The sequence below is a fragment of the Branchiostoma belcheri genome, unplaced genomic scaffold (assembly GCF_001625305.1).
Source record: "Branchiostoma belcheri isolate BF01 breed outbred unplaced genomic scaffold, Haploidv18h27 scaffold43, whole genome shotgun sequence".
Classification (NCBI taxonomy): domain Eukaryota; kingdom Metazoa; phylum Chordata; class Leptocardii; order Amphioxiformes; family Branchiostomatidae; genus Branchiostoma; species Branchiostoma belcheri.
In genome coordinates this window covers 1,709,648-1,723,527 of record NW_017804054.1, presented here as the reverse complement: position 1 = coordinate 1,723,527, position 13,880 = coordinate 1,709,648, and the positions used below count along the sequence as shown (strand labels likewise).

At 40.7% G+C, this 13,880-nt stretch overlaps 1 protein-coding gene across 1 annotated transcript in view; it reads left to right on the top strand.

The window, feature by feature from the left end:
* LOC109478308 (tachykinin-like peptides receptor 86C) overlaps positions 1–13,454 on the top strand; it is a 36,730-nt gene extending 23,276 nt beyond the window's left edge. Inside the window, exons 2-5 of the mRNA XM_019779787.1 lie at positions 7,699–7,908; positions 10,110–10,252; positions 10,686–10,859; positions 12,555–13,454. Coding sequence (XP_019635346.1) covers positions 7,708–7,908; positions 10,110–10,252; positions 10,686–10,859; positions 12,555–12,768 — 732 coding nt within the window. The 5' untranslated portion in view covers positions 7,699–7,707 and the 3' untranslated portion in view covers positions 12,769–13,454. The remainder of the gene's footprint in view (positions 1–7,698; positions 7,909–10,109; positions 10,253–10,685; positions 10,860–12,554) is intronic.
* The last annotated feature ends 426 nt before the right edge of the window (positions 13,455–13,880 follow it).

The following is a 13,880-nucleotide window of genomic DNA, read 5'->3' as shown; positions in this document are numbered from 1 at the left end:
AACGGACACCCCCTTCCGCCATGTTTGTTAGACGAACAAGGAATTCTCTCCTCGGACAAACAACAAAAAAGAGGTCAAAACAACGACTTACTGCAATGAGGAAGTGTCCCGAACGTGACCAACGAATGTGAATGAAGGTAGAGTCCGAAATTCGGCAACAGCCCGGGAAAGACAAAAGGGAGTGCGGGTAAACGGAGGTAAATCTGAACAGCCGCCCTCGATAACAGGAAATCTTGAGGACAGAGGGGCAAGTTGCAAGCACATGTATTTCTGCGGGCTCTGATTGGTCAATTTTGGAAAAGTTTGAGCGTGGCCCATGCAATCCAAACGAGGCGTCCCCGCGTGATCCAAACAAGGAAATCACCGTGCACTGGTCAGCGTAAACCTAGTGGGCGAGGTCGGCTTATCGCGTCCGGCCTAAATTTCTATTTTTGTATTTTGTCATACATTGTACCATGTGCAATAAAGTTCTTCTTCTTCATTAAAAGTAACCTCACGTAGTCTTCTGGTTTCCAAGAAGAAGGCAATGAGAAGTATCTGGGAATAAAGGCATCCGCCTTTTCAATGTTTTTGCCAACAGGCAATCGGATTAATCAATTTCACACGAATTATTACAGATAATAACTTATTTTCCTCCTCTAGGAACCATGTGTTTTTAAGGTTACGGGATACCTTTAGTACTAACATCTTTGATCTTAAAAAAAATATTTGACAATCAAGAAAATTTCCAATATCTTCTAGAAATTTAAGATTTCAATTTTCTCTAAACCAAAGCTTTCTGGAAATTCTCCAAACCGAATATTCTGGGAAGACACCGATAAACCAATATCCTCCCACGGGAAGACTTGGCATTGAAATATACCGTTTATTAGATACTACTGAGTTGGTGATACTTCACTAGGCGGGCTATGAAGGATTTATATATTGGAAGGGAGACAGTCCTGTCATATCCTCCCACAGGAAACACTGGTATTGAAATGAAGCGTTTATTAAATACAACTGGACAGGTGGTACATTACTGGGCTGGCCTTGTGGGCCTTTTGTATTTTGAAACGACATTTTACTATATTGGTAGGTTGAACTTATTAACGTACCGAAATTGGAAGGGTGGGTCTATGCGCTATTACCATAGGATAGGAGAACATTTTATATATAAAAGACCAATGACACGTTTTTAAACCTTATAAAGCCCAAGATTTATATAACTCTCCATACTGTCATGTTCTTTAGGCAATAAGACCTACACTATGAATTATGAGCTAGGACTTTCATTTGCACACTGGCTCCTGTAATTGTGGATTGACGACGTCCTCGACTGATGGTTTCAAGGGTATAAAAGACTATTACGTCTGAACTAGAGCTGTGATCAGCGGTACGAGGACAACTGGCGACTCTTGACTATCGACTGACTCCCTCTGACTTAATTACTTTGCTTCCGTTATCTAAATTAGTTTAGATACTCCTAAACTAGATGACATAAGGTTGGTGTGTGTTTCGTTTCATTCGGAGAATCATTTTACAGGAGGGCGACTGCTGGGGTCGACCGATGAGCGACCATGCAAACATTTTCTGTCATTGAGATAATTGACAGGCTTAGAGATGTTTCAAAGGACAAATAGGCTAAATTCGGTGTTCTGGTGCCTTTTAACGCTAAATCCTATTTGCGAAAGGTGATTCATTGGTTTCTACCAGTCTGCACACATGAGGGTGATATTTGACCCAAATCCATGTTCATGTTAACGTTTGATGCCTGCCTAGCTATTCTACCAGGAGGATGCTGTGATGTAGTGTTTCTCCTGGTGGAATATTATAATAGGCAGGCATCAAACGTGAACGTGGATTTGGGTGAGATATCACCACAATGTGTACGGGACTGGTATAAACCAATGAATCACTTTTTGCAAACAATATTTTGGGTTGAAAGGCACCAAAACTGAACTTACTTTACTTGTCCTTTTAAATTTTTTTGACACTGACGGCAGTCCCGTTTGCGGTTGGGCTTCAGACATTAGCATCAGGTACATTAGCTGGTTAAAAAAACGACACACTTACCGAGAAGAGTGGGAGTGACCCGGTGGTTGTTGAAAACAGAGAAACTACTACTTACTGCTATAAAACATGCTTCAATTGACTGCTTTATCCAACGTTAAATGCTGTCTGGATGCTGAAGTGATGATTATAGCAAGCAATTGACTATAAAATTGAACATAGGTGACACCTAAGCCATTTAGGTCCTACAATTCAGTCAATAATGATTGTTTTTATCCAAAACCTCTGAAAACCCATGATTAGTTTTTATGAATGAAAATATAACTACATGTAATTACGAAACCATTTTCCGTGCCAGAATGAGTTAATCATCATCATCATCATCATCATAGAGTAGACGACCATTATTAAACCATAATCCAGGCACGATTACATGGGTATCTTAAAATACATTTCAAGTAATTACTGTACTTCGCACGCAATATTAGGCCAGTCACTCACTATTCGGCTTATTGCTTGTTACCTCCTTCTATGCGCTTGTATCCCGGATGAAGAGGTTTATGGCATGCCCTGTGTACGTGACACGATTAGTCACCCAGGGTAGAAAACTTGAATCAGTAAGATAGCACTCGTTTTTCACTGAGGAAAAGTGTTGGAATAACACTTGAAACGTTTGGCTATTAAATTCTTATCCAGTTGAGAAGTCTTACTGATTCAACTTATACCCTGTAGGTTGACATTTTGAAGGCTAAGATAGTCGATCTCTTCCTTCTTCTTATTTCAGTAAAATGCAAATCGATAGGTTGAGGAGCTCAATTTATACATAATGTTTTGCAAGTGTGTAATTCTTTGACAGTGTCTAGATTGTGTCCTTGTGAATGCGTTTTAGTGTCGACTCGTAGAATATTCATAGACATAAAATGATTTCGAGCGCACAGGAACAACATTATGATACTACAAGGAAAGTCAAGGAAACCAACCACTCTATAGCGTACATCAGCGTTGAAAAGTTTCTAAATTGAATATCTTTTCTAACGTTTTTCTCGTCGTGCCTGTAGTTTGAATTTACGCATGCGTCCCTGTAACCGGAAAAGCACGTGTTATCTCAGAAGACGTTTGACGCATGGACCAGAATATAACCTTCGCCTGAACAATTGACGGATTTCCCTTTGGTTTGAGCTGGGATTCGTTTATGGGTATAATGTCGGAGATGCATACGTCCCTGAAGAACAAATTCACGACATGCTGTGCCTATATCCTTTCGCATCCAGTTATGCCGAATGTCCACACTTTATACTGTAAATTACATCAAATCAAACCCACTTTATTGCTCAACAACTGTAACTTGTGCAATGCATGGCAAAGAAGTGACAAGAGTAGATACATGAACTATACTAAATATATACAATTTTAACAGAGTCAGAGGTAACCTTCACATGTTTTGTACTAGAGACTGAATTTCAATTTTACCAAAGCTAATCTATTGTATGTTTTTCTTTGGAAGAGTATTATTACATTCTATAATTCAGGAGATATGTCAGTTTTTTTACAGTATGGTGTCAGTTTTGTAGTGATTCGGATATGAATTTTCCAACGTACACTGATTTCTGAGTAGGGCATGTGACAATGCAAAGTCAATGTTTCAGAACAAATCTCAAAATCAATGGCAACTTCAATATCTTTTGCCACTAAGTTTAAGTCGGGATGGCGCTCTTGGCAAGTATAAGGAGCTTATAGTCATCAACTGTAAGATAATCGTATTGTTGGAAACAATTTCTATTCATGAAGCCCATATAGGCTGTAGTTTAGCCCTAATTCTAATATCGTGAAGCCTCAAAAAACGAGATGTTGAATGTGTGGATGAGCTGCAAATCAGATATACACAGTTTGCAGAACAACTCCATTTTTACTCAACCTCTTCGTTGAGAAATAATGTTGGCCACAGGCAAGCAATAAAAATGAAGCATAGAACGGGAGGACGATATAAATCGTAAAACTTGGAGAGGGATTTATGATGTCTATTACATGTCTTGGGGAAGGGGGATTCCCTAAACACATGGCGAGATAGATAATTCTGTTGCCATCGGCGCGAAAAAAATGCTCCTATGCCATTGGTTGTTGTTGATAATGTACTTTGAATGTATATTTTCTTAGCCAAGTTTACGACGGCTAATTCAGCAGCAGGATATCTCAAAACTAGAACTCGATATCTATATCGTTACCGATGTATATTGTAATGATAATATTGAAATTGCATTTCAAAATCGTGCGTTATGAAATAAAGTTTTAGCTTTCTCTGCCAACACTCTAATGGATTGGGACTTACCCAAGCAAGCCCCAGTTCATTTGAATGTTGGCAGAGAAAGTTGAGTCTTTATTTCATAATGCCTTGTACCAATACAAATGAACTTTCATGCAAAATCGTGCGTTGTTGCAATAGTTTCTAAAAAAGAATGTTACTTAGTGTGTTCAAATGTGCATGTGTTGAGGCTCGTTGTCATTTACAATCAGCTTCGAGACCTCGAGTTAGTACCAAGATTTGTCTTCTTCGCCCGACGCAACATAAATTTAGATGGGTTTTGGCGCACTGCCATTACCAATCATTCAAACCAATCGCGCGGTCGAAATGTTTCTGCGAAGTGCATAGCTTGCAAAAGTTCGTCTACATTCAAAACACGGTTCATGTAGTCCACAGTCACACTTAAAACATGATTCCGTCTATTCAGCTTACGCAAGTTTACACATGAAGAAATGTTTTCTGGTATAGTGATTCGGGCGAAATGTTTCTGCGAAGTGCATAGCTGGCAAAAGTTCGTCTACATTCAAAACATGGTTCATGTAGTCCACAGTCACAGATAAAACATAATTCCAGCGGCCATTCAACTTACGTACGTTTACACATGAAGAAATGTTTCCTGGTATGGTGATTCATGTGAAACAGTGCATTAGCATAGAAATAATCTCTTGTCTGGATGACATCCTATATCGTGCGTCATACAATTATGATTCAAAAGAAAGGATGCTGTGATGTGTTTAAAGGGGGAAAATTTACAATCAGCTTCCAGACCTCGAGTTAGTACCAAGATTTGTCTTCTTCGCCCGACACAACATACATTTAGATGGGTTTCGGCGCGCTGCCATTACCGATCATTCAAACCAATCGCACGGACGAAATGTTTCTGCGAAGTATAAAGCCTGCAAAAGTGCATCTACATTTAAAACATGGTTCATGTAGTCCACAGTCACAGATAAAACATAATTCCAGCGTCTACTCAACTTACATTAGTTTGTACATGGATAAATGTTTCATGGTATAGTGATTCGGACGAAATGTTTCTGCGAAGTGCATAGCTGGCAAAAGTGCTTCTACATTCAAAGCATGATTTGCATATATATCTCAGGCCACAGTCACAGATAAAACATACTTCCAGCGGCCATTCAACTTACGTACGTTTACACATGAAGAAATGTGTCCTGGGATAGTGATTTATGTGAAACAGTGCATTAACATAGAAATAATCGCTTGTCCGGATCACATGCTATATCATCAATGAATGTAATGCTGGCTAATGTGGCGTGGATGCATGTAGTGTGAAAGTAGGAATTTTCCTTTGTAGTTAACAAATGTCGACAGGTCATCGAACAACAGACTTTACTGTAAGCGTCATTTACAGCTCCGTTACTACTTCTAGTTACGTATATGTATACATGTCACGAAGTTTAGCTATGAAACTATGAGTATACAATAAAGCAAGAACCAAGTACATTTTCGGCCCATATACGTTACGATTATGGTGCAGTAATTACATTTTACAACAGCCCATTCTCAATCAGAGCATTAGTTAGTTAGATCATGGACGAGGTGTTTTTCTACTTCATGGTTAGATGCAATAGTTCCAATGTCTTTCGTCGCATAAGGCAGGTGGACAGTTCCCGTTTCATGTTATTAACCATCAGGAAATACAGCTTTACAAGCCCTACGGCAGGGGACTTATCCACTGGCAGTGATGCCTGTTTCACTGCGATACTATAATATACTCATGATAAACAGGTGCTGAGCAAAGAGAGCAGTAGTTTGAAAGATTTGTTTAGACAGTCAACGACTATATAATGCCATATCAAATCTTCCAGACTTGCCTTAGTAGGGTAGAATGGAGGTAGACATATCAAAGAACACGAAAAGTCATCGACAAGCATGCCAGGCGCCGGGGGCGGTGTGTTTGGGCAAAACATCGGGGACCTTTACAGGCCCGTGCCTTCCCTCTCCCGTCATTACATACTCCACTAGTAAGTTTTCGGTCTGATCTTGCTGTGAGGTTTACATTTTTCAACACCACCTTGTCAGGGCATACCACAGTGTGGAGGGTCGGCATAATGTGTACGTGTTGATTTAAACCGACGAGTGACAGATGTTGGTGGAATTGTAGAAAGTCTCTACCTAGAAAAATAATTGATATCAAAGTGTCAAAACAGCTTTTGAGAGGTGTGGAAAGGTAATAGCTTTGATGGAGGTATAACAGTTGCTGCACAGGGCGCTTCTAGGATGTTGGCATGTGTAGACATTATAATTGTAACTGGACTAAAGCCGATAAGTTAAGGACGAAAACTAATTATTTCCCAACACAAAGAAGATTAGAAGGCCTGATAGCTAGTGCATGAGCAATCGGGCCCAAATCGGCCTAAGGCGGCTCAGACAATCGGTTGCAAATTTGGTGAGTCCTAACCTAACCTGGTATCCAGTCTACCGTGGTGGGGTTGGTTTTCGTCGGGGCTGTTGAAGGAGTAATTCCCCGCCCGCCTTGGCTAGTTTCCCCTGGTAGGTTTTTCACGGTGGGAGCTTGATTTGGCCCACTACGATTGTGGTGGGGTAAATCAACCTCCCGGCGTGCAAAACTCTATTAGCGTAAAACTCCCGGGCGGCCTGCTGTATCGGGCGGGGGAAAACTATTAGAGCCCCAAAGACAGCCTGCCCCAACCACGATAAACTGGATACAAGGTTAGTCCTAACCTTGTGTTGAGAAAGTTATCTAATCAAACTTGGTGAAAACGTAATTGCCCTACAGAGCCCTGTTACGGCAGCGAGAAATCTCTGAGCGCTCCTCAGATGAAAGTTGGCGTGGAAATGAAGGAAGACTGCACTACGGATACGGGTGCAGCATGATAAGTACAACAACTGCAGATGCAAAGCTCAAATATTTCTAACGATGATCCGGTCCGAGCTTAAGTCCTTGAGAACATTATTCAACAAGCATACTAGGATGAATGTTCATATATATGAGTTGGCAAAATACATAATGAAAGTTAAATTGTTCTCCAACGCAAGAAACTCACCAGGAATTTTCGACCTGAATTCGATTTCAGAAGTTTTTACAACATATTCATATCCAGTCTCCAGGCCACACTGTCTCACTGGGAGGGGTTAACATCTTGGACATAGAACGTGATTATTCTGCGATAGGAGTGAGGGAAGGCATTTACATCCGGGCATATCAATCTTCGCTGAACCGTCACGGTTGGGGGGGGGGGTACCGACGAACTTTGAACCAGTGCTGACGTCACACGAGGGTAAAAGTCACGTGTCTACAGCACTCGGGTCAGAAAGCTGATGAAGACCGAGTGGTTTGATTAAAAATTCCTGGCGAGTCATTTTTCCTGAGTTGGAGAACGGCTCAATTTTCATTATCTAACAAACATTGTCATTTCTTTCAGACCATCAAGATGCTTTGCATTGTGGTGCTGATGTTTGCCATCTGCTGGCTGCCGATCCACCTCTTCACCCTGATCCTGCACTTCAAGTCTGAGGTGCTCGTGTGGAACAAGTATATGGCGCTGGTGCTGTACTTCTGCGCATACTGGCTGGCCATGTCCAACAGCTTCATGAACCCCATCGTCTACAGCTTCATGAACGACAAGTTCAGAGTGAGGTTTTTTTTTTTGTTGCTTTTTTATTCCAACATTTCATTATTAGACATGTTGAAGGCACCCCCAAGTTATCAACTTATTTTATGCCGCAACCAAGACAGTTGCTGCACAGGGCGCTTCTAGGATGTTGGCATGTCTAGACATTATATTTTATAATTGTAACTGGACTAAAGCCGATAAATTAAGGACGAAAACTAATTATTTCCCAACACAGAGAAGATTAGAAGGTCTGATAGCTAGTGTATGAGCAATCGGGCCCAAATCGGCCAAAGGCGGCTCAGACAATTGGTTTAAAATTTGGTCAGAGAACATACACAGGACAAGGCAATACTCATTTTCACTTGAGTTTAGTGAGGAAAGTTGTGTAAAGTGCATTTCCCGAGGGCACAATATGACATTGGTTGGATTTGAACTCGCGACCTCTTGGTTCTGAGCCGATCATGCTACCATTTACGCCACACGACCCCACTAATGTGTCACCAGATGCAGATCTCGTGGGAACTGAAACGAACGTCTATCGCTTTTCATGTGATCAAGGTTGAGGTATCGATCTTAGAACTTTCTATAAAGCTTTGCCTGGTCTTTATGCATCCCCATTTTTCATAAATCAGTTCGTGGGCTATCCTAAGCCGTATAACACCTCAGTAATTGACGAATTTTTACAAGAAGTGGCAATTCAGTTGTGGTCGAAAAGTGTAACAATGGTCTGATTTTACTGGCCATGATAAGAAACGTAAAGCCTAAAGGGATGGCGCCACTCTCGTTTCCACACACATAGTAAAACCATCTAATGTAATTTGTAACGAAGCGTAAAATGTCAAACAAGGCCATTTAAGGCAAGAACCAATATATCTGGAAAACATTTCCACTGAAGAAGGATCATATTTTACTGCTTTAATTTAAAATGTCAGTTTCAGTAATGTGGCTGACAGTGTGACGCCACATATAGAAAGCCATGGGACTGACACAATATTGGTAGCAGCAATGTCCTTCTAGTGCTAGCCAAATGCACCCACCCGATTCTTTTTTGCCTTACTATCATCTTTAAATTGTCTCTCCTTGCTTCGCCTGTTATCTATAAGTAAGAAAAAAACAGTTTCTCTTTGGACAATCCATGATATTTTCAACTGAATGAATAATGTCAGTCAATTTTGTTAGTATTTCAGTAGCTTTTATAGTCGTGACTTGCTCACTTTTCTATTAAAAATTAAATTTAGATAACTTCCAAAGAACATTCTAAATACCCGTGTCACTCATACAAGCACCAACATGAGAATTCGCTACTACAGAACTCTGAAACCGACCACCTACTAGCAGTGAGACTGTCGCAATAAAATATTTCAATGTATCGCCTCCTTCTAAGTATATCCTGCAATCACTCTGAGCTCTACAGCACTGCTGTTTATAATATGTGAAAAATGATATAGATACAGTGATATAGATAGAAGATATGAAATATTAATTCAAAAAAAGCCAGTCTCATTTGGACAACCCATGATATTTTCAACTGAATTACTAACGTCAGTCAATTTCTGTAGTATTTTGGTAACTTTTATAGTCGGGTCTTGCTCATTGTTCTATTAATAATTCAATTTTTATACTTCCAAAGAACATTCTAGATACGCGTGTCACTCATACAACCACCCACAGGAAAATTTGCTACTAGCAATGAGACTGTCGCAATAAAATATTTCAATGTATTGCCTGCAATCACTCTCAGCTCTGAGCCTGCTGAAACATTCAATAGTAAAAAAAAGTTGCGCTGCAAAATGAAAGAAAACATTGCTATGGGCATCGTCAAGTGTCAGCCTCCGTATATTATGTGGCCACAGTTTTGCCCAGACGTGCCCCGCAAACAACATATCTTGCTTCTAAACCCTGGTAGCGCAGTGCTCGCTACAAAAATTTGCGGGTTAAGATGCCCCATTTTCCGTTGGAAAATGTTAACTGAGAAGTCACGTATTTTGTATATATGCCCTGGGTTTAGGTCCAGACTTGCATGTCCGGACCTGAACCTATCTAGACCTCGAGACTTAAATCTGGACCTAGACCTGAACGTCGGTTTAGGTACACAGCACTACTCTGAGCTCTAGGGACTGGTGTTTAATGATATGTGAAGAATGATATACATACAGTGCATCAGATATAAATAAAAGATACGGTATATCAATTCCAAATGTTACTCCTAATGCCTGTAGAATGACCTGATGAAGCTGTTCGGCTGCCCGCTGAAGAAGAAAGAAGTCGGCCTGACCAGAGGCAAGCAGACCACCATCAACTTCTCGGAGAGAAACGCACTGCGCTACACCCTGAGCCGCTCCAGTGCAACTGGATTGGGGAGGTAGACAAACTTTCTTTACGTTTCCGATTTTGCTGCCGCGGGAGTTTTTGCCGTGGAGAGAAGAAGCGCAAAACCTTCTCTCCACGGCAAAAAACTCCCTCGGTAGCAAAATCGTCCCACCGCGGCATATTGCTCGCGTCGATCACAGAAAGAAATAACGCCGACGCCCAACAAGTCTGCGAAGGAGGCTAACGACTACATGAATACTAACGACTACATGAATACTAACAATCCCCGCATAACAGGGTGCTGCAGTGATAAAACTTTTACAAGCATGATTGTTTAAATTACTTGCATATCTGCTGCATTACAGAAAAATTTATTAAACAAGAGTGAATTCTATAACTGACTGACGAGAAAAATGTCGCCGTCAAGTCAGGATTACATATTGACGTTCTATATCCAATTCTAATTTATTGTTATTGTTTTAAAGATCCGTGGCTATACAGACGATGAACGGTTGCAGACTACACCGCCCTGATGATCTGGAGCTCCGCACATGCGCAGGAGCCATCCTCGCCGCCCCTACCCCATCCTCTGATCATTCCACATGTACAACATCAGAGGTCGGCGAAAGGAATGCCGGGATAGGAAGAACTTCGTCGTGGTGAGAATTGTACTCCTTAATTTATATATATCCGGGCTTAATCAATGGTTTATTGGTCAAACATTACCCGTGCAATCGCAGCCTTTCATAGCGCCAAATTGATGCGGGGCTAGTACACATCATATATATAACATATTTGCTGCACATTTTTTTGTGGAACTGTCAAAAGGGTCTCTGCTGCCATTCGGCACCACCATGTGACCTCAATACGACTTTCCCCAACCCAAGTTAGGTACCCATTCACACCTGGGAGGAGTAAGGAATGTCGTGTAAAGTGCCTTTCCCAGGGGCACAACGTTGGGGCGCATGTTCAGACATGTCCCGGGTACAACTCAGGATCGAACCCGGGTCTCACCGTTTCAAAGTCGAACGCCATACCACTACGCCACCATGCAGACGCCACAGTGTCTCTGTTGACACGTGTGAGGCTAAGGATTGACGATTTAGGATATTATATTTCAACCTTAGTCCTCTCTAATATATATCCAGCTTACATGTCATGATCAGACCGAAAGGTCAAATGAGATTAGTTTGAAATCCTTTCAGATAATCCTGTTAGGATCACCCCGTTTCCTTTACACCCGAAGGCGCCACGTTGACGCGATCGTTAAATTTAAATCCTGTTGTCATCAGCGCAGGGGATACTGGACAAATGGGATGCTAGTTTTATTTGAGATTGAGATCAGTATAGAATAGTGTACTGTAACCTCACTGCGACTGCTGAAAATGATAGCACATTACGCACAATACCTTATAAATAACTGGATATCGCTGCAAATTATCATTTTGAAGTGGCGGGCCTGATAAAAGCAAACCGATTCTAATAACCTTAGATCAAACCCAAGATGTATTAGAAAATAAAAGGTCAGATCATTAGATACCTGCAATTCATAAAATCTAATTTACGGGTATGTGGCACAGATTTCAGAAGGAAATCGAGGTAAAACTCGTCCAAGATTTTCCCGAGAGATTATTCATCTACAAATTACTGCCATACTTTACTAAGGTGTCGTCTCCTGTGCCGGTGATTCCATGACCCCAATCCGTATTTATGGTGGTTCCTTCATTTTGGAGATATTAGTGCCACATCACCTTACCCCTGGTGCAGTATTTAACTTAGATACACATCCGCTACGAATAGTTAAGAGCATTGGTCATGCCCTGCACTAACATCAATCTGGAACAAGAGTTCCACGATAACATACCTTCGCCAAATGATGTTAACCGTCCCGACTGACGAAATGATACATTTTTGTCATTGATATGAAAATAAGATCCTCATTTCCTTTCCTTCATGGATTATGTCAGCTTATCATATTCTCCTCTCAATGACAGCATTATCTTAACAACAAGGCTATTCTAGTACTTCCCGGAAGTTCTGCTGCAGTACCAACGAAAGCAGTCAGGGGGTTTAAAATCTAATCATGTTTAGGTCTCGGTCTCATCAAGACTTACCCACCAACCAACTTGAGTTTCATGACAATCTATATAAATCTTCTTGAGTTATGCTGTTCACAGACAAACGGACAAACACTACGGAAAACATAACCTTCTTGGCAAAGTAATTACTTGGTAGTAGAGGAACCTTGGTGACATGGTCGGTTGTACACGATGTGTCACATGTATATGACTTGAATTCATGGCACAGTAAAGATGTAAAGTTAGTAACAGAGTGGTGTTTTATGTGTATTCCAGGCCACCTCCGGACTTAAAGGATATCTCCGAACGACGCAACCCTCGGGTGAGAGCGCGGCTCGCATACATCTACCTGAAGCAGAAAGTCACCAAGAAGAATCTGAAGAAGAGGAATACATACAAGGACACGCCGCCGCGCGTGTTGTACAAGGTACAGCTGGAAGACCGGCTCAACAACGGCACAGTCATAGAACAGACTGTCAGCACTGTCTAGTTATCGTTTCTGTAAGAATATATCGGTAACTCTCATAATTCCACCTTTTACGGTAACCCTAAAATCATCTCAAACATTTGGTGTTATCCAGGTCTTCTCAAGAAAATTGTATTGAACCCTGGACATATGAAACGTGCATAACTCGAGGATTACTCATGCTGCATTTAGCAGATATCTTAAAATTAATCGTTCTATTTACCTCCGCGAGGTATTGTTTTTAGTATGCTTGTGTGTTATTGCTTGTGTGTCCGTACTGTTGAGTAATAGCGTGTGTGTGGGGATTCCCAACCTACAGATTCCAAAAGGACAGACACATTAAGTTATATTTCAGAAACCGACTGAGCCAGCAGGCAGTTGGTCTGTTGGACGGATGCCAGGGAGGACAATGCATATTATAGACGCAGGCAGACAAAAAAAATAATATATCAGGAAATTCGGATTATCTCTCTGATATTTTACAGAGATACCTCTGACGGTCTTGGCTAACCGTTGGAATTATGACAGATGAAATTACATATTTGAAACTATGTATAAAGGGAATATAACCTACAGGTAGACCGACACTGCCTCATTATTTGTGACGGATAATCATTAAGACATGTAAATAATGTATTTTGAACTACGACTTGTACATAGAGAGTACGGATGACAGAGCAATTTACTTTTTTCCTCTACAACACTATATCTAAACAAATGAAACTTAATAAGGTTTTTAGAATTGTTCAGGCAAGTTGGATAAACACAACACCATGGAGACAAAAGCCTATATTATGATTTTGAATAGTCTTTGTAGAAGGAAAGTGCCAAAGGCTCAATAGATTGTAGTCAAGAAGTTTCAAACATTATTCTAGATGTTTGGAAAGATGCGTAGCTTAGTTCACCGGAATGTTTAAAAAAATTTTTTGTGGCACTGGCAAAATAAGTTGCTCAACTTGAGTGCAGCGCCACTTTGTAAATAAAACATCGGAATAAAAAAAAATTGAAAAAAATCACTAGGCGAGTGGTCTTCGGTATAATGATTATAAATTATATAAGAATTATGGAATGACCACCTTTACCTCCGGTCTGTAAATGCAGAAAACGTACCAATCACAATTGGAATATCAAATTCC